Consider the following 21813-nt stretch of genomic DNA (forward strand, 5'->3'; position numbering starts at 1 on the left):
GGGGTAACAGGCACCCAATTAGCGCAGCCTGGTTGTCATTGACACTGCAGGCACTTCACGCCGTTCTGGCAGTGCACTTGTACATGACGTACACACTCACTGGCAGGCCCCTGCCCGTGGCCAAAGTGGTGCAAAGTTCTGCTCTGTTCTATAAAGGTTATTAGTCTATAGGAACATAGGACTGGAAGGGACTTCCTGGGTTGTTGAGCCCAGTCCCCGTTTCCACAGGCAACCCCGGCTTAGGACTCCACTCCTGAACTTATCAAGCTCCATCTTAGAACTCGTTAGGTGGTTTGCCCCCCACTATGCTGATGGGGAGGCTGTTCTAGCATCTCCCTCCTCTGATTGTATAAGTAGGGGCATAGCGAGCAGATCGAGGGATGTGATCGTTCCCCTCTATTCGACATTGGTGAGGCCTCATCTGGAGTACTGTGTCCAGTTTTGGGCCCCACACTTCAAGAAGGATGTGGATAAATTGGAGAGAGTCCAGCGAAGGGCAACAAAAATGATTAGGGGTCTGGAACACATGACTTATGAGGAGAGGCTGAGGGAGCTGGGATTGTTTAGCCTACAGAAGAGAAGAATGAGGGGGGATTTGATAGCTGCTTTCAACTACCTGAAAGGGGGTTCCAAAGAGGATGGCTCTAGACTGTTCTCAATGGTAGCAGATGACAGAACGAGGAGTAATGGTCTCAAGTTGCAGTGGGGGAGGTTTAGATTGGATATTAGGAAAAACTTTTTCACTAAGAGGGTGGTGAAACACTGGAATGCGTTGCCTAGGGAGGTGGTAGAATCTCCTTCCTTAGAGGTTTTTAAGGTCAGGCTTGACAAAGCCCTGGCTGGGATGATTTAACTTGGAATTGGTCCTGCTTCGAGCAGGGGGTTGGACTAGATGACCTTCAGGGGTCCCTTCCAACCCTGATATTCTATGACTCTATGATTCTATGGTTAGAAACCTTCTCATTTCTAGCCTAAATTTACCCCTGGCCAATTTATTCCCATTTGTTCTGGTGCCAGTGCTGTCCTTTAGCTTCAAGACCTCTTCTTGATCCCTGGTGTTTACCCCTCTGATGTATTTATAGGCAGCAGTGACATCCCCTCACAGTCCTTTTTATTTTTATTTTTTGCTGGGCTAACAAAGCACAGCTCTCTTAGTCTCCTCTTGTAAGATCAGCTCTCCGTTCCCCTGATCGCCCTAGCAGCCTTTCATTGCACCTGTCCCAGGCTGAAGTCATCTTTCTTGAACGTGGTTGACCAGAATTGCACACAGTATTCCAGATGAGGTCTTGCTAGATGAGGCCTTGTAGAAGGGCATTAATACTTCCCTAGCTCTACTGGAAATACCTCACCAGTTACACCCCGGGATCACATTTGCCTTTTATTTATTTTATTTTTAACACAGCTGCATCCCATTGGTGGCTCACAGTCATCCTGTGATCTTGTTCCTAGGCTATTTAACATTTTTATTAATGACCTGGAATAAAATACAAAATTATCCCTGGAAAAGTTTGCAGATGACACAAAAATTGGGGGAGTGGTAAATAATGAAGAGGACAGGTCACTGAGACAGAGCCATCTGGATCGCTTGGTAAGCTGGGCACAAGCACACAATATGTGTTTTAATATGGCTAAATGTAAATGACTACATCTGGGAACAAAGAATGTAAGTCACATTCATATGATGGGGGACTCTATTCTGGGAGCAATGGCTCTGAAAAAGATTTGAGGGCCATGCCAGATAATCAGCTGAACATGAGCTCTAGTGTGATGCTGTGGCCAAAAGTGCTAATGCAGCTTTTAGAGCATAAACAGGGGAATCAAGTAAGAGCAGGAAAGTTATTTTACCTCTGTATTTGGAACTGGCACAACCGCTACTGTAATCTTGTCCAGTTCTGGTGTACACAATTCAAGAAAGATGTTGATAAATTGGAGAGGGTTTAGAGAAGAGCCACGAGAATGATTAAAGGATTAGACAACATGCCTCACAGTGAGAGACTCAAAGAGCTCAATCCATTTAGTTTAACAAAAGGGTAAGACATGACTCGATTACAGTCCATAGGTAGCTACATGAGGAACAAATATTTAATAATGGGTTTGTCGATCTAACAGAGGAAGGTATAACACCATCCCGTGGCTGGAACTTGAAACTAGACAAATTCCAACCAGAAATAAGGCATGCATTTTAAACAATGAGAGTAATTAACCACTGGATCAAAATCAAGACTGGATGTTTTCCTGAAAGATCTGCTCCAGGAATTACTGGGGGGAAACTCAAAAAAAAAAAGTGCCATACAGGAAATCAGACTAGGTGATCACAATGGTCCCTTCTGGCCTTGGAATCTATGAACTTATGACTCATCATACTGTGCTCATCCCCACAGTGTCTGAGCACCTCATGAGCCTAGTGTAAATGGAAGTCAGTTTTACAAACACTTTGCACTGGTGTAAGTGGTGAGACACGGTGCAGGGCAATGTCAGACCAGGGCCTATCCCTCTATCTACCCAGCTTCTCAGATTGGCATCCATTGCTGTCGAACCTTAGAATCTTTAACCATCCATTCATCCCCCTACTCATGTCTCTATCCCACATGTGTGATATACATACCGGGGGGGGGGCTATAAATAACCTATATTTTGTGTGTTTAGCCAAAAAGAGAGAGACTCCCACAATTTTTGTCTCCCTGTGCTAACTGTAAGACATGTCTATCCTTTCCAATCTATGCTGCCTCTTATATTGAAGTGAGAAGCTCAATTTACCGCAAAAATTGCATTTAGAGGAAATGACAGAAATCCTGAGTGATACTAAAAGTCTCCAGAAAGACCGATTTTTTCAGTGCAGACTCATTTACCCAGTGAGGGGGAAAAAATGAAGAGAACCTTGTCAGTTCCTCATTGCATTTTCCACCAGCCTCTTCGGACACCTCCATGCACCCACTAGACAATCAGAACATCATGTTGGACATTGCACATCTTCCTTCTTCCAATCCACTGGGGGACTGAAGACTTCTTCATGTTCCTCATTCTTCTTTCCGGCAGCTCTCAAATCGGATTGTGCTATCTACTTGGAGTTGTGGAAGCACCTTAATGAAAATTGAAGATGACATAAAAAATGATGTTTGAGGCACAAAATATGTATGTGTGTGCGTATGTATAGTGTTATGAATCACACCATGCAATGCTCTCTTTAAACTTTTGGATTGTGGCTTTTAAAGTTCTTAGTGTGAGACTCAATGGCTCCTTCTACTATTCCATGCATAATCACTCTTTCTCCCATGCCTCACCTATGCTCCTGTAAAAATCGGCACCACCATCACAATATCCTCTTTCGAGTCCCTCTATAAAACTCACCTCTGCAGTGATGCATACAAAAACCTCACAATACGGGTAGGTAGCTGGTGTGCTGCAACCACTATCTATTGTGCTGATCACAGCATCTCATTAATACCTTGGGATCCCCCTCAGTCTGATGTATCCACATGTTATTCCCCATTTTACCCTGGGCTTGTCTACATAAGGAAACTGCCCCAGAACAGCTGTTCTGGAATAGCTGCCCGTGTGGACACTCTCTTCTGGAATGAAAGCAATTTTATTCCAGAAAAAATTATTCCACTTTGGAAGCAAAATAATTATTCCAGAATACAAGTGACTTTTATTCTGAAATAGAGAGTCCACAGGAAGAGGTATCCTGGAATAGTTTATTCCACAGTATCCTATTCCGGTCAATTTCCCCAAGCTGCTAGGCCCCAATCCTGCAAACACTTCGGCCATGTCTACACCAGCATACTAGGATAGGAATACCAGCATACTATACAGGCAAAGTGCTCCTAGCGGGGAGCCGTGTTTTGTATCACTACAGTAAAACCACCCGCCATGTGTGTAACAAGCTCTACCAGAAAAGACACAGCTTCACTAGGGGTTTCTGCTGGCACCGTTATCGCTCTGGGGTCACTCCTCTTCACGCCCCTGACTGACAGAGCTATGTCAGCAGAAGTCTGTAGTGTAGATCCAGCCTTCACTGCCATGAGTAACCCCCAGTAAACTGCTCACGGTAGTAAGTTAAATACTTGTGAAAGGCCTGGTCTATGCTACAGAAGTTGTACCAGTATAACAGCATGGAAGAGGGGTGTGATTTTTTTACGGATATAGTTATACAGACATAAGCCCTTGTGTAGATGCAGTTATCTCAATATAAAGATGTCTTATACCATGGTAGCTTATTTTGCCCCCCAAATTCTGTCCACATTAGGAGGGGACGTTGTCTCTTTAACTCTACAAGCAGCCAAACTTTTAAACTTATATCTGAAAACCCTTATGTCTACACTACGTGTACTGCTGCAGCTGTGGCATTGTAGTGCCATAGTGTAGATGCTTCCCACTGTGATGGAATAGGTTTTTCCATCAATGCAGGGAATCCGCCAGTGGTGGTAGCTAGATCGATGGACGAGTTCTTCCATTGACCTAGCAGCATTTATGTCAGTGGTTAGGTCAGTTTACCAACAGCGCTCAGGGGTGTGAATATTTTTTACACTCCTGAGCGACGTAGCTAGGACAATCTAAATTTTAAGTGTTGACCAGGGTTTGGTCGGCACTTCAAACTTATGCTGGTGTCATTTATATTGGTCAGAGGTGTGAAAAAAACAGACCCTCCCCGCCCCCCCCCCGGTGACAGATATGCCAAGAAACCATCAGTATAGGGCTTCTGTTGACACAGCTAATGTCATTCAGGAAGGCGGTGTGGAAAGAAAAACCTTTTTCTGTCAGTGTACATGGAGGGCTCTGCTGGCATAAGCTCTGTAGTGTAGATTAAGCCTTACCCTCATGCTGAACTTCACTGCCATAGGTAGTCCCCATTGAAAGAACCAGCCACAGTAGTAAAGTTAAGCACATATTTGTAGGCTTGGGACCACAGGCCTGGTGTACACTGTGTGGGGGTGGCAAGCTAAGTCGGTCTAAGTTACGCAAATTCAGCTATGAAAATAATGTAGCTAAAGTAGTCGTGCTTAGAGCTACTTACTGCAGTGTCTTCACTGCAGTAGGTCGACTGCTGACTCTCCCCCGTCGACTCCGCCTACGCTTCTCGACTCCCCCGTCGACTCCGCCTATGCTTCTCCAGTGGAGTACCGAAGTTGATGAGAGAGCGCTCGGCGGTCGATTTATCATGACTTCACTAGACGTGAGAAATTGACCCCCGCTGCATCAATCACTCCAGAGCTAAACGTAGACATGCCCTTAGATTTCAAACTCTTTGCGGGGAGGAGCCATCTTTTTTGTCAGCTGCTTGTACAGTACCTAGCACGATGGGGTCTGTAAGTGCCACCATGCTCCAAAATAGAATAATAATACCTGATTTTTAAAATGACTTATTAATAAAAACAGGAAAGCCCATTAGAATCAGGAATGGAGGGAAAAAAACATCCATCACACATTTTTACTTCAAAAACAAAGCAGAATCCCACACATCACCCATCATGCGCCCCTCCCCGCCCCCGCAGGGACCTGACAAGTAACTGTTTTGCCTTGTAAATGTTATCTTATATTGCAAAACATCAATTGTCTATGTTAATCCATTGTGATTTCTTCCCTTCCCCCTCAATCACCACCCAACCCCATATAAAATATTAAGCTTAATATTAAAAAGTATGGTGGGGCCTTATACAAACATTGATACATGCGCTCTGTGTTCACAGGGGAAAGGCTCTATTCCCCTACAGTTTCAGGAGAGATGGAGATTTTAAGCTTCTACTAATTTGGCTGCAAGTTTATATTTCATTGCAAAACTGCCCTTGTTTCTGTGGAAGCCAAGGACAATAGAAAACACACCCAGCTTCTTAACATCTGCCATCTTTAATATGTAATTGGCCAGGGCTTAAGGTTGCAAAGGAAGGTCCCACTGAAAGTATTTGATAAAGATATTTCTTTCTTTCACAATACATTCCCCACCCCCCATCACCCCCTGCCATCCTGTGTCTTTATTTAGAGACAACACAAGTCTTGAATGTGGCTGCTCTTGGGATTATTAGCAATATTTGGAATTCTCCTAAGAGTTTGTGTTAATTGTGGACACTGGAAACTTGCTTTTCCACTTTTCCTACACACACACACACACACACACACACACACGAAGGGTGGAGGGTGGAATTCAGGTTTCACTGAGCTTGCTAAACTCACAGGGGCCCTCAAATTTGATCATGATGAGCCACTGCACAGGTCGATGGCAGATGTGGCTTGGCCCTCTCCTTGAAGAAATGAATGCTGCTACCTGTTTGGATTGGCTGTGTCCAAAAAAAACATGGAGACCACACATGAAATAGAGCAGGTGCATTGGCATGGAGCAGACCAGAATGAGTAACTTCTCTGATTCAATTAATACAGTCCTGGAGTGCTTCAGACAGAAGCCCATATAGACTCTTGTTTTATTCACATATACAAAGCCTCTTCCCTCCCCCCCTTCTCTTTCTAGTGCAAGCTTTCCTAGGTGCCATCTGCATCCAGATTTCAGTTGACAAACAAGGGGAGAGTGCTGCTGAATGAATTACAGAGACAGGACCTTGTAAATATTAATCAAGATGCTTTTTTCTCTGTTTGGCTCTGCAGGAAGTAAGCAGATGGGGAATGGGACAGCCCTTTTGCCCAGCTGAAGAGTGGGGATAATGTCAGCCTAATGAATTCCACCAGCAGAACATTTTTACATAAAATCAATGGCTGGATATGAGGTTTAAATATTTTATTAGACCTTCAAGTGGTCAAAAAATGTCTAAAAGTGGGGGAAACTCAGTTTTGTGCAAATGTCCCAGATCTTGTATAAGGAAAGGGGGTGGCTTTAAAGGTGGGGCAACGGCCCTTGGAGATTGGGGAAGAAGAATGAATGGAAGGATTGCATTCCATAATTAATAGTTGGAAATAAATTGGCTCACTTAAATTCTACTCAAGTTTCTAGTCATTCAGGTGTTTCACCAATTCACTGATGTCTTGTGTGGTTCTTTCCAATAGATGGTTTCGTAATAAATCATTACACACATTTTTCCATTGGGGGAAAAAGTGCATTTCATTTTGCACCCTACATTTGGTAAATAAATAAATAAATAAATAAATAAAAACCCAAAACTCTTTTTTAGAGAATGGTTTCTTCAGAGAATTTTCTTCTCCATAACTAATAAAAAAGGCAGAACATGAGTACATTTTAAGCAAAAGTCTTATCTGTTCATTTAATATTAACAAATTGAAATGAATTATTTTAATGCCAATTAACTTGTAGCTGTCCCTTATTAATAGTAATTTAGATTAATATTTCTTGGAAGCAGGAACATTGGGCTCAGTGTTACGTGCCTGGAATATCAACTGGAGAAGAAAACATCACTTTGAGTCATGAGGAGTTGAGCTCTTTCCTTTTTTTCCTTCATCTTCATCTGAGCTCTTGTTTTTTTCAGTCAAAACTCAAAAAGTACATCTGGGTGACTGTCTCTAAACGTTGCTAGCTTAAAAAGACAACAGGATCATATTAAAAAGGCTTAAAAACTATCCCATAAAAATTGGATTTAATGATTTCTCCAAAACCTCCAGTTTCAGAGTCATTATATTGATATATAGATAGATAACCATCTTTATAAGACTCCTAACAATCAAGAAGTGTAACTATTCTCCATATTCCTAGCATCTTCTTATTTCAATTAAAACAAGCCAATAGATCAAAATACAATTAAATTAAAACTATTCTACAAAATCCACCTTCCTATAAGGTCTGGCTGATTAAACTAGAGTATAATTAATAATACATTTTCTTACCCACTGATTCTTCCAAAGGAGATTTAGCTTGGGAGAGCAGAAAGAAAACCCAGACATCTGAATTTAAATATTATTGCTGGAAAGGGTGAAAGGTGGGGGAGGGGGAGCGGAATTAACCAAGGCAGTTGACCATGGCTTTGAAAGAAAGAAAGAAAGAAAGAAAGAAAGAAAGAAAGAAAGAAAGAAAGAAAGAAAGAAAGAAAGAAAGAAAGAAAGAAAGAAAGAACATTTTTCCTCTATTATAATGGGATATTTTAGTCTGAAAAGTTGCCTTATAGGTTATCAATAAAGCCACTTTGGGATTTCTATTAACGAGTATCCACTTGATCTATACAGAAAGTTTGTTGCGTTTCATTACTAAACTCTCTCTCTCACACACACACACAAGCATGTTCATCCATTTTCATTGCAAAAGTAATTTCAAACTTCATCGGCTAAATGAAGATGAAACGGTGTATTATGGTTGGATACAGAAGAAGGGGAGGGAGGGATGCTCTATTTAAAAAAAAAAAAAACAACCCCCACAGCAAAAAGATGCATGCAAGCGAACTTGGGAGTGTGAGAATAAAAATGGACTTACCTTGAGCATCCCAGCAGAGATTCCAGGAGGGTCTGGTGGGGTGGGCTGGGGCTGGGCTGGGTTGGGTTGGGGGGAGGGATGAAGTCATGTCCATTTCTCGCAGCCCAGAGAGAGATCTGGTGCAGAAACTGTTTCCTATCATCCCTCTTGTGTGTTTGCCCAGAGAGAGACTGAAAGTTACAAATCGCTGCCATTAACTCATCAAACAGTCCCTCTCCCAGTGAACCTTGGCCATTGGCCAAGAGCCGGCCACGTGATCCCTCCTGCCACTGTATCGAATTTCAGCTGGCTTTTCCTCGCGCTCCGGGCCGGGGAAGTGCCCCATTTGACATGGTGCAAGCCGGGCCAGGGCGCGGGACAAGGGGGCTAGCGCGGGTGGGGGCCAGCACAATGAGAGGAGGATGAACCCTCAGCCAGAGCTGGGCTGGGGGGGAGAGAGCAGGTCGGGCTATGCAGGGACCTGGCCCGGGGAGCAGAGACTCCAGCATTTGCCGCGGAGGCCGTGCAACATCCGCTGTGCTGGGGACGATCGCTGCGTGCTGGGAAGGGAGCTCCCAACTGCAGGGCCCCCCCCGCCGCATCTCCCCTCCCCGCCCGGCCAGCCCCATCCTTTCCCCGCTCCCTCTCGTCATCCCGCGGCTGGGCCCAGGCCCCTTTACAACCCCAGCCAACCTCCCGGCGCCGCTTTCGCCTCCCCAGGTTATAACTCATCCTGCTGCAGCCCCTTCCCACCCAGTTCTCATGACCCCGGCTTTCCTGGGGGGAGCCTGCCCCCCTCCGCCGCCGCCGCCTACCCAGCTTGCCTTATTGGACCCCGCTCCGGGGGTCGGGGAGCAGATCGGTACCACGCCTGTAGCCAGGACCCCCCCAGCTGTAACTCTCTGGTGGTGCCAGAAGATAGAGGGGACCTCTCTCAGGATGTTTACGGTGACACGAAAACTTTTGAGTGGATGAGAGTCAAAAGGAACCTTCCCAGAACAGGTGAGTCTGAGACAGAGGCCAGTGTATTTAACTGTGGGTGGCAGGTCACTTGGAGAGGCCAAGTAACGTCACTAGGTAATAAAAGTGGAAGATATTCAGGTGTCCCGTCCCCCCCACATTGGCGCATGCCTGTCTCTAAGCAGGTCTATTTGCCTTAAATTTTCTCTCTGCCATGATGTTTGTTACGATTACCTCCAAACTACACTCCTTCTCCCAAGCTGAGTGTGACTTTCAGAACTTTTTTTTTTCAATTAAAGTTGTCTTGTGTCTAAAATTATTGCTTTCTTTTTTTAAAAAAAATCATTCAAAGGGAAACAAACTTTTATTTTTTAGAAAACACGAGTTAAGAGGAAACGGACATGTTTGTCTACAATTGGCCAGAATGGTCCCCAAATAAGTGTTTGATCTGACTGATAGAATCTTAAACATATATCAAATATTTATTTGATCTGTAATATATATAGGTACATGTATAGTTTGAAATTAATGTTGAACCTGGGGATTGGGAGGGTGTGGTTTTGAATGGGGTTATTGTTTCCTTGAAAAATTAAACGTCTTTTTTCAATATTTTAAAATGCATTTTACAGGAATCTGACTTTTGTCTCATTTTAATTTAGGCGCGACAACACCACCCATAAAAGTAATTTAGCCCAAAATAAAAGAGATGAAACAACGTCATACTTTTGTATAATTTTAGCAGGTTGGTAATTAGCAAGTCTGACTTTTAGTTCTGTGCGCTGGGAATTTAGCTTCAAAATTATTCTACCAAAAAATTCTGATCTTGACAACGCTCAGTGCATTGCAAAATTCAAAGGGTAGCAGTTATATTCATTTAAATTACTCCCCAGAGGAAAGTCCATGTATTACCTTTTTCAAACTGAGAGGCGGAAAAACTTTCTCCAAATATTAAGCCGCGTAATGAAACCATTTTCTGAACTCATCGATAAAAATCTGTGTCTTCATAGATCATAAGAAGTTTCTTATTTACTTCCAATTATATGTGGCTCCTTGCATCATAAATATCTTCCAAGAGATTTATCTCTGACATTTTGCTAAATATTGTATAAATTGAAGGATTTTTTTTTAAAAAAAAATCACAACTTTCTTTAAAATTACCATAGTAGAACCATCTGTGCAAACAGATTCGCGTTTGCTTCAAGCGTTTGCCTGTAAAGTTTCTTCCAAGCTTTTGCAAATTTCTGGGTAATGTATTTTTTTTAAAAGTTAAATGTTGTTACAAAGTATCTAACTAACTGGATGTGAAATGATGTATTTTCTCAAGTGGGAGGGGTGGGAAATGCACATTTCATCCCGGTTTTAACGTTGAAAAAGGAGATCGTTTGGGGTTTAGAAAGCAATTGATATTTTCAAAGGCAATCCAGTGGAACAGCCTGAGATTTTAATGTTTTTTTTAAAAAATAATCAAACCGAGTTCACTGCCTCCAAAGGATTTCCTCTGCCGTTCGAGTTTAAAGGTCTTTTGACGGCAATAGACAGTATGATTTTCCAGTTTCTTGGAGTTTGATTGAAGGGGAACAGATTTTACGTTTTGCAAACAGTTTGCCAATTGATGTTTGCTTCTCTCCTGTAACTTTTCGGGTGTGGGCAGTGTTTGTTTAGTTTTCTCTTCTGATGATCTGGGTTTATAAACGACTCCGACTTCTCCTAACTCTCTCGACCAAAGGGGAAAAGCTATTCAAATAACCAAGAAAGCAACCGCGTGGGGTTATATATATATAATAAGTAAGGCTAAAACCTTTCTCTTTGTTTCGTGCCTTATCTCATTGTTTCACCTTCAAGAGGGGAAGGAGAGGAGTCGGTTAACTGTCATTCACTGAGAGCAAAAATATAACAAGATTGGGAAAGTTCTGCTTTTTATTTTGCTGATTCTGGCCATATATAAATCAATCAAAGAACAAGGATGAATTTGATCATTTGCAAAACGAAGGAAAAAAAGCAAATAAGAGTCAAATGGTTTCAGATGTTTTTAGTGGGTTTCACAGGCATGGAGAAGATTTGTTTTAAATGTATGCTCATTTTTGAGCTCGATACTAAGGCAGAGGGATATTCTTTATGCTACTATAATAAGACATGTGTGTTAGAGCGAAGGTGAAAATTGGAAAGACAGAAGGAGACACACAGGAAGGGAAGAAGATAGAGACTGAGAGAGATGGAGAAAGAGAGATTTGTTCTTTGATTTGAAAGTTAAGATCACGCTGATATGTAAACGCAAAACCTTAGACGTCAGACTCAACTCTGCAAAAATAGATGCAGATTATCCCCCTTCATTTAGTGCATCGCTTTAATAGCAGTGTTTGGAAAGAAAGAAAGAAAGAAAGAAAGAAAGAAAGAAAGAAAGAAAGAAAGAAAGAAAGAAAGAAAGAAAGAAAGAAAGAAAGAGTTAGTTAGTTAGTTAGTTAGTTAGTTAGTTAGTTAGTTAGTTGTAAATGCAGATGCGATCACGAGATTTTATCCCCTCAGGGAGCGGGGGACCCATAGGGGCTCTAACAAGGCAGTTGGCCACTCCAAGGGAAGAGTTGAAAGTGAAACTACCTGGGGCCTGAGTTCGGCATCAGAGAAGCTAATGGCTTGTAGGGGAGGCGACTCTGGTGTGTAGGGACCCGAGGCAGATAGTGAATCTGCTGCAGTTTCCCCCCGGCTTCCCCACCTCTCTCTGCCCTGACTGCCTGTGAAACCTTCGTGATTGGCATTAGAGTCATTCCAAAGTGAAAAGAGCTGTTAAGGGTTATTCGCTCCCCCCACCCCCACGTGTTTCCCTCAATCTGAATGTTTTCGGGGGACTGGGGGGGGGGGAGAAGAAAAGAAAAGAAAGAAAGACCGACCCGGGCCCTTTCTACCCATCTCTGGCAAGTTTCCCATTATAACCACCTTTCCTTTCCACTTAACCTTTGGGCTCCCGCATCCTGCACGTGTTCCGCCGCCAAGACCATTGGGTCAGCCTGGTTATCGAAACATGATAACCCCGTGTGTGTGTTTTAAGGCAGAAAAGCCCAGAGCCCCAAAACAGGGCATTGTACCCCAAGATGGGGTCTGACATCACTGACCTTTTTTTCACTGCTCCTTCAAAAATCCCAGGGCCGCCCGGGGACTTTCTATGAACCACAGAGCTCAAAGGACTGAAGCCCGCGGGAGTCTAACCTGTTACTTGTGTTTTATATAATGACTATATACATAATGAATTGATGTATACACACATAGATACACAAGTACGCACGCACATATTCTATAACACACATCTATATAAAGACACATCTACATAATTAATATAGATTCCAAAATATACGCATATTACAATACATATTCATTCTGCAAAATAATCCTATATACCTACATATCACTATTTTTCAATATATATATTGCAAGAGGCAGGTACATATATACCTCTTGCTAAATACACTCCTATTGCAATATATATCGTGGAAAAGAGGAACGTGTATGTGATTATTTTGCAGAATAAATACCTATTGCCGTAGGAGTATATTTTGCAATAGGGATCTATGCATATAATAAAGAAAGATAATGGAAAGTATGTGTGTGGGTGTTGGGGGGATATTACTCACGAAAAAGGTGTTTTTGTATGGGTGGGGGTTAAGAAAGAAGAAAGAAAGTTAGCTAGCTGGAAAGGGAGCCTCCTAGTTACTAACCTCATGGGTTTTAATAACCATCTCCTCCCCACCCCCCTTCCCTTTGTCTCCAGTGAAATCAGGAGACTGTGGCTTTGCTGGGGAGAAAAACGCAGTCTCTCCCAGGACAAACTTCAGCACCAAGCAGCTGACCGAACTGGAGAAAGAATTCTACTTCAACAAGTACCTGACCCGGGCCAGGCGGGTTGAGATCGCCTGTGCCTTGCAGCTCAACGAAACCCAGGTGAAGATCTGGTTCCAGAACCGCAGGATGAAGCAGAAGAAAAGGGAGAGGGAGGGTTTCCCTGAGGGGTCAGCTGGCTGCAATGGACCGGAGTCCTCCTCTGACAAATCAGACATCACCTCCCCAGCTACCTCTCCTAGCAGAAGTAACGAGGCTCCCACGCCTCCCATCTGACTGAGGCTCTTGTTAGAACTTCTGTTCTGATCTTGGGCAGTGAAACAGAAAAGAGACTTTCCCATCAGATCCACTCAGCCCCCTGCATTCATCTTGCTGGGGGAGAGAGAAGGGTGCAATGCTTTGCAATGGACTTGGGGATGAAAACACCCACCAAAACCATGTGCAGAGACTTCCACACTCACCACCATGACCACCACCGATAGCACAGGACCAGCATTGTGCTGTTAAATCGGTGTCCTTCCAATAGATGCAGATGCTAGATTAATGGATGCCATGCTAAAAAATAAAGGGGTCACTTTCCCTTCCAAATTCGTAGAGCAGAGGTGAATAGAAAGGGCCAAATATTTTTTTCAAAACCATGAACTTTTTACAAAAAAATGCAGACAACAAAAAGTTTTCACATACTCTTGATTCTCTGTGAGTAAACTGGACGTTTTTTCCACTAAAAGTTTCAGTTACATTTTTATTCACAATACATTTCGACTTTTTCCACAAAAAGCTTCTACAACATCTTTAGTCACAAAAAAGATTAGATTAATTTTTTTCACAAAAAGGATAATTCTTCATGGAAGGTTTTGATGAACTTTTTCTACTAGAAGTGTTGACAAATTTTATTTTGACACATTATGTTCCCCAAAAAGTTTTGACATGAGCCTTATTCACAATGAGTTTTGATGCACTTTTTTCCCCCACAAAAATTCTTGACAAAATTGTTTTGTGGGAACTTTCAATGAACTTTTTTTCATGAAAAGTTTCACCATTTGTTTTTGTGGTTTTTTACCAAATGGTTCAATTACATGTTTTCCACAAAAAGTTCTGACAACAATTTGGGGAATAATTTTCATATTTGAACTCTAATTCCAAATGTTCCTATTTCACTGAGCCCTTTCAGAAGGAACTAGAGCCATTATCTCCTGGGAGTAATTATTTTAGAGATATGTAATACAGTTACATACCATTTTGGTGAAATTTCTAGGGAGAATAATGCTCTTCAGAAGTATTTTTAAGACCAAGACATTTTTGCTGAACTCAGCATTCTGGCCACAGACAGCCATTCTAGCCAAGGATGGTTATCACAGTTTCTTGAATGCCATCTCTATTCTTGTGCCCACACATCTAAATGATACCCTAGTGGGTGAGTTAACCCTCCCTCTGATGTGATACTAAAGGGGCAGAAAAAGCCCGGTCTCAAGCCACTGAAATCAATGGAAAAAATCTAGTGGTCTTTAATGGACTTTGGATCTAATCCATATGAAACAAGTTATATGCAGTATAATCAGTGGGCCTAGACAGATATTTGATCAAGAAAATATGATGTTTCCCCCATCTTTTAAATGTGCTTTCCTAGGCTAAATGCACCTTCAGCACAAATGGATAGGAGAGGAAATGTGAGTTCAAAATCAGGCTTAGAAATATAAGAGACATGGTAATTATGCTATAAATAACCTCCTCAGTCAGTAAAAGCTTAGAAGTGTATTATTTATTTTCACATTTCCGAGGTTCTTCATCAACATTTAAATCTTCTAACAGCTGGGAAGAAACACACTCTTCATATTAAAAGTGGATTTAATTTATAGCAAAGAGTGAAAGCAACAAAGCAAATGCAAAAATCAGGGGTGTTGTCACAGAACTTTGACAGGACAGTGGTGATGGGCTGGAGAGATGGGAATAGTTGCCTTTTAAACTTTAATAAAGGATAAAATGGAGGCCAACATTTTATCAAGAACAAACAATAAGAAGTGTTATAATAACCCTAGGTAATGTTAGAGCCACTTATGCTGAGACAAAGTTTGCACACAATGCCTCACTTTGGAGAAATAATTGGTTCATTTTCATCACCGTGTTTTATTATTATTAATAATTATTATCATTATTGATGTTTTACTATCAAAATATATTTGAGAAATGCCTTTTGTCCATGGAGAATACTGGTTTATTTTCACTCGGATCATATATTACAAGAGGCTAACCCAATGAAAGGACTTTAGGTGGCTGAAAAGTACATTTGATTTAAAAATATACACAGCATTCTTCTTCAACAGCCGCTGGATTTATACCAAATGTTCTGCTAACCAAACTTTCCCTCGGTCTTCCTTGCCACTCATCACTGAAAGGATTAATGGGGTGGTGGTGGGGTTTTAACACCTCTAAATAATACACCCATCAGTGGAATTTCAGGCAGGACAATCCCTAGAAACTGTTGCCTTTTTAATCGGATCTTTAAATTTGCAGTTCACTTCATTTTGCTGGCAAAAAAAGAAAAAACACACATGAAACAATAGCTAAGGAACCAAATATGCTAATTTGCCACCAATGCTATTATTTTGTCTTTCCTTGTTGCAAAATTCTAATCACACTTTGGAAATGAGCTGTGAGTTGTTCACTAAAGTACTCATGTTGAATTAGGGTTGCTGCTGTGTTTTAAATTATTTTTCCTCTCATTGCTATGTAACTAAACTTTTATCTCCTTGCCTGTTTAAAAATTCTCCTAATTTGTTATTTTAAATTACTCCATGTGGAAGCCCTCCTTTTCTTTTTGCGAATACAGACTAACACGGCTGCTACTCTGAAAGGTAAATTCAGACATTTTGGTGAAACTGCAAAATGTCTAGAATCAACATAAGAAAGAAAGATAAGTTTTATTTAAAATGTTTAGGGATTGCAAGGTTCAGTTATGACCCCAATCTAAAACTGGCACATAGTCCTTTAAACCAAAGATGTATAGTGAATCCAGTTAAATGCATGGAACATGAGACTTCTTTTGACAGTGGAGAATATTTAAAAGGCACGTGAAAATGAAGGGAGCTATTGCAAAATGTCTACCTCTTATTTGACGGGACTATCAGAATGTATGCAGTGTTGTTGTAGCAGTGTCAGTCACAGGGTATTTGAGAGACAAGGTGGGTGAGGGAATATCTTTTTGTGGAGCAACTTCTGTTGGTGAGAGAGACACGCTTTTGAGCTACAGAGCTCTTCTTCAGGACCTCTGTATAGCTCGAAAGCTTGTCTGTCTCACCAACAGAAGTTGACCCAGTAAAAGATATTCCCTGACCCACCTTGTCCCTCAGGACTATCGGAAGGACGATATGGATTTATTTATTGATTTATTTATTTTCTTTCAATATGAAGTGGAATGTGTGTTGTGGTAGGGAGGGGAAATGGATATGTGAATGGATAACATTAAAAATTGTCTTGGTTTGATTCTATTTGTGTTACCTTATTGTTCTTTCTTTTATTTACCATGTATGTTAAGATGGCACCTCAGCTCCAGTGAGTTGGAATCTCTACATTACAGTGTGTCTGGGCGCATTACACACATATTGTAATAGACAGTTCCTGCCCCAAAGTCCTTGCAATATTGCATTGTGAATCTAACTTTCTCCCCTGCCTTGAAAATGGATCGTTCTTGAGCAAATTTGCTCCAAGGAAGGAAAACTCGTACAGCATTTTGGAAAATAAGGGTGGATCTGCAAAGATATCATTCACATTTCGATAAAAAAAATTGACAACATTTCAAAATTAAGAATATATACACCAAGCAGCTTGAAATAAAACCCCAACCTCTTTTTGCTGTAAGTAAATAGGTTGCAAGTGTGAGATATTTTACACCTACTGTAGGGATAATTCCCTTGAGGCACAAACTGCGGCTCCCAAACGTGTATTGGTTCACGCACCACCTTCTTAAAATTGTTGTGACGTGAATTGCTGGAACATCAAGCTCATGTAGCAAGTCATTCATGTACTACAGCTAGGGAACCCCTGGTCTAGACTCACAGATTTCAAGGCCAGAAGGGACCATTATGATCATCTCATCTGACTTCCTGCTCAGCACACGCCAGAGAATTTTCACCCAGTGATTCCTTCGCTAGGTCCCATAATGTACAGTTGAACCAACACCTTGCGACTGATTGTCCACAATGGGCGGTCACATGGTTGTAGGTGAGGTCTTTCGGAGTACATCACCTCTAACTTCCGGAATCCTAAGGGTACAGCTGGAGGTGTGATTTCCATTTTGAGTAGACGTTTAACTGAGCTAGCATGCTAAAAATAGCAGTGTACCCCAGGATGGCAAGAGCACTGGCATAGGCTAGCCACCGGAGAACAATCCCATCCGAGTCCCTAGGTCCATCCTGAGGTGGCTACACTGCTATTTTTAGTGTGCAGGCTTAATTAAAGCTAGCACATGTACGTCTACCCAAGCTGGAAGTTACGGATCCAGCTTCAGTGTATGTGTATCCCATGGCTCATGCTCACGTCTGCATAAAGCAGTGAAGTATTGGCAACCACAAGTGTTCAAAAATCACAACCCTGCCCACCCCATCACAAAGCTGGCTTAAACATCATGAGATTTAAAGCAATAATAATAATTTTGGGGGATCCCTTTAGTTCCCTTCTTGTTTCTGAGCCTTTCGGCATCACATTTTCAGGCTTTTTCCTGCAACCATGAGGCCAGAAACTTGCTATTTTATAAAAATGATAGCTGAGAGGTTCACACAAATCCCATGATTCCAGGAGCTGGGGCTTTAAGAAAAACACCAAACTCATGATGAAATCACCAGTTTTTGGCAACACTGTGCATGGGGTACAAGCAGGTTTGGGGAATCCCTTAATAAGAAGGTACTTTGCTGAATCAATTTCTTTTGTCTCAGCATTGTACACGCCAGATTGTGTCTACTGCATTTGGGCCTATTAGAACATTTCATATTTTCTCTGTGTTATACAGGCTTTATTCTAAAATTACAGCTGTCTTACAGAAAATCCATACAGGCCTACTCTTCCTTTCACCTCTGACCTTTTGACCTCTTCCTTGCCTGAGGACAGAGTTGACCCGGTCATTGACTAACCCTGAGTCAATAAGTCTGCCTTCATTAGCATAAAACATGAATCTAGTGGCAGCTTGACAAATTATAACTTCAAGCTAAAGATCTGCCAACTAGCTAACTCCTGTAACGACTATTTATCATTGGAAATGGTAAATCATAGGAATCTAGATGACTCAATTATTTGGGTTTAAGAAAGAAAGAAGGAATTCTTCATTGCGACGGGAAGGTTAAAGACAAAGCCTTGCCCCAAACCATGAAAATGATCATGAAGCAAGGATTCTGTTCTCTCCTCCCAGATCACTCTCTCTTTCTTTTTGTCTTTCTCATTCTTTCTTTCCTGTGTGTCTCTTTTTTTTTTTTTACTCATTCCCTCTTTGTCCCTCCATCTCATTTTTCTTTTCCTTTGTCATCCTCTTTGCAAATCTCGCCTTCTCTTTCATCCTTTTCCGCTTTCTCTTTGTCTCTGTTTCTCTTTTTATCTGTCTCATTCTCTTTTTATTCATCATTCTCTCTCCTACTCTTCTCTCCTCTCCTTTCTTTCTTTCCATCTCCCATCCTCAGACTCTCCCATTTTTACAGCTTTCTCATCCCCCTCCTCACCAGATTTCTCCTTTTCACCAGATGCTGCTTTGCTGATCCACTGCCCTAGCTGAGGAATTGACATAGAAGGGAACAGAAGCTTTTTCCAGCAGGATCAGGGCCCACAGAGGGTCAAATCCATACCTCTTAAATATCAGCCAACCTGCCTTTGCCGCTGCTGAACTGTAGAAATTGATGTCAGCAGCGTTCAGTGATGTGGCATCCTGCAGCTCCTCCACAGTTCTTGCAATCCTTGGTCACTGAGCAGAGGATAAAGCATTATCATCCATTGCACTCTCCAGAACAAGTCACTTCTCCGGCTTTGTTCATTTTCCAAAGGGAACTAGAATTTTAACAAATCTGCAGGCTGGAGACAGAGGGGTCCACATAGGAGAACCAGTCTGATTCCTGCTTTGCTTTGTGTATGGTCCCAGGCTTATTCTTTCTGGCAGGATGGTGTGCAGACAATAGGCCACAATTCTGGCCTACCTCCTTGCGATGCTACTGACTACAAAGGGGTTGTGGAAGGCTAAAACCAGGAGGGAAAGACACACTGACCCATAGAAGGGGGGAGGACAGGAAAGTACAAGAAAGCATCTGACAGAAAAAAGAGCATAAGTGAAAAAGAGAAATCAAAGATCAAATCTTGTGTGGATTAAGCCAAGTTCAATTTCCTGCTCTGTAGGGATCAATTCTATTGTCCCTTGCACTGGTGTAAATACACAGTAGCCCTCATTGACTCCACTGCAGTTATTCCAGTTTGACACCAGTACAATCCAGAGCAGAGTTTGCCTTTAAAAATTAAGGCTACTCTCTGAGGCTGATTGCAGAATTGTAAAATGCCTGAGATTTCTCTCCCTTCTGCTGTTTCAATAAATATGTCCTTTAAACCAGACTTGAAATAAACACCAGTCCCTAAAATTACCCATTAACCCCAGGGCAAATGGCTTGTCCTGACCTCAGAGACACTGGTTTCCAGTGGTGCAAATTTCTCTATCATAAATCTCAATTTGGGGCCAGATTCTCAACGGCCATAGCTCGATCGAAGTCAATGGGGCCAGGTCCCCAGATGGTGTAAATCAATGTAGCTCCACTGGTGTCAAGGGGGACAGATTCCCAGCTGGCAGAAATCAGCAGTAGCTCCATTGCAGTCCATGGGATGACATCGATTTGGACCAGCAAGGAATAAGGACCTTTATTTCTCAGGCAGTTGTGCTGACAGACACGATCCCCTCCCAAATTCCCGAGCAAGAACATTTCACCCTCTAATTACATTTTATTGTTTCAAATAAAAAGGAAGGAAGGAAGAAAGAAAGAAAAAAGGCAAAGTTAACATGAAACACCACACTAGCACTCATTTAAAAATATACACTGCACCGAGATTTATGACTGAGGATGCTTCCTATAAATCAAGCCAGACTTTCTTTCCTCTGCACCATGCAGAAATGTAAACACCTGCATCTGATTATTTTTAGTTTAAACAGAAAAACAGGTGCAGACACCTCTGTTTTCAAAACAAAGAGAATAAGAAATTTAAATAGATACCCATGTAAGAATATGTGTGTATGTGCACATCAGCCATTAATTTAAACATTATCAGTGCCTAGTATCATAAATACTCATATAGGATCAAAAGAAAAATTCTTATGTATATTTCCATTATTTATTATTATTTCTATTACCATAGTGCCTAGGAGCCTATTATAAAATATATAAGCTCAAATTTATCTCTGGTGTAATTCTGTGAAAGTCAATGAAGTCTGAAGGATTATATACATATAGAAAGATAGACAGATGGGTGTGTATCGGGATGGATAGATAGATAGATTACTGAAAGAGAATCCTTAGAAAAAAGGAAACTTCTCTGGTGATCTGAGGATAATTAAATAACTTTTCCTTCTCATCTTTTTTTAAGTGATTATTAAATACTGTATGGCAATATTCTTCTCCTCAAATTGATCATATTTTTTCAGTTGATTTTAGAAGTTTCAATTTGTATATTTGCGGGGGAAACCCCTCCACTTTCAGTTATCCAAGCAGGGTTGGAAATATTTCAACTGTCTATTACAATTAAAATATACCCTCTAAAATTCACCTTGAGTTTTCATTTCTTTTTATCAAGCACATTTGTCCATAAGGTCCCGACTCAGCAAGGGGTTTAAGCATATACCTAATCGGAAACATGTGAGTAGACCCATTGACGTGCATAAAGTTAGACATGGGTCTACTCACACTGTTTTTTTTTTTTTTGCTGAATTGGGGCCTAAATTTGAACATAAGAAAAGGCTGTGCAGTTGTAAGTCTATTCTAGTGTTTGTGTGGGTGTGTTAGTGTATTCTACGCTCTCTGTGTAAGTGTGCTCTAGTGTGTGCATATTCTAGTGCATGCATGTGTAAAATAAATTTGAAAATTTTGTGCCAGGAACAGGTAGTAGTAGAAGGAATTTAGGACATTTATTCTCTCTTATTTTCACCATGTGAGGGTGTGAGTGAGTGTGTATGTGAGTGCTGCTTGTGATTGAGTGGGTGTCTGCCCAAGGAGATCTCAGTGACTTACATGCACTTACACCAGGGATGAATTTGATCCCACACTTGTTACACCTCGGTTTTATACCAAAACATCTGAGCTGAGTTTCCATTCAGATCAGTTCTATTATTTCATGCCTGCTATTAACAGGGAAAGAAATATATAAATGGCATATTCCAATTCCCCACAGTGATCAGACACCCTAGCACAGAGTCTCTGTTAACTTCAATGTTACAAAGAACCAGGTTCTGCTCTCAGCTAAATTTGGGATTTACTCTGAAGTCAACGGCATTACTCTGGATTTACGTTGCTATAATGAGACCCCTCCCACCCAGTTTTCTCAGTCGCCTAACCCTAGGGCTCCATTTCTGCCACTCTTAGTCACTTTGAGTAGTTTACTCTGTGAGAAATCCCATTCATTTCAGTGGGACAACTGGCAGGATTGGCCCTATTCAGCGTGAGTAAGGAGGGAAGAAT

The 21813-nt window shown here is 41.5% G+C and overlaps 1 protein-coding gene and 1 long non-coding RNA gene across 3 annotated transcripts; one reads left to right on the forward strand and one right to left on the reverse strand.

The window, feature by feature from the left end:
• Positions 1–2064: 2064 nt before the first annotated feature.
• On the reverse strand, positions 2065–9522 carry LOC140900871 (uncharacterized). Of its 2 annotated transcripts, none has more exons than XR_012155739.2 (4): positions 9166–9522; positions 8363–8532; positions 5015–5167; positions 2065–3080 (listed from the first exon to the last, which is right to left on the reverse strand). It is a non-coding gene; the product is annotated as an uncharacterized LOC140900871 (long non-coding RNA). The 2 variants fall into 2 exon arrangements; XR_012155738.2 differs by having other exon boundaries at positions 5015–5321.
• LOC140900870 (homeobox protein Hox-B1) lies at positions 8683–13834 on the forward strand. The gene is made up of 2 exons (XM_073318790.2): positions 8683–9343; positions 13062–13834. The coding sequence occupies exons 1-2, from the start codon at positions 8764–8766 to the stop codon at positions 13403–13405; spliced, it is 924 nt and encodes a 307-aa protein (XP_073174891.1). The 5' UTR covers positions 8683–8763; the 3' UTR covers positions 13406–13834.
• The last annotated feature ends 7979 nt before the right edge of the window (positions 13835–21813 follow it).

Source organism: Lepidochelys kempii, chromosome 20 (genome assembly GCF_965140285.1).
Source record: "Lepidochelys kempii isolate rLepKem1 chromosome 20, rLepKem1.hap1, whole genome shotgun sequence".
NCBI lineage: Eukaryota > Metazoa > Chordata > Testudines > Cheloniidae > Lepidochelys > Lepidochelys kempii.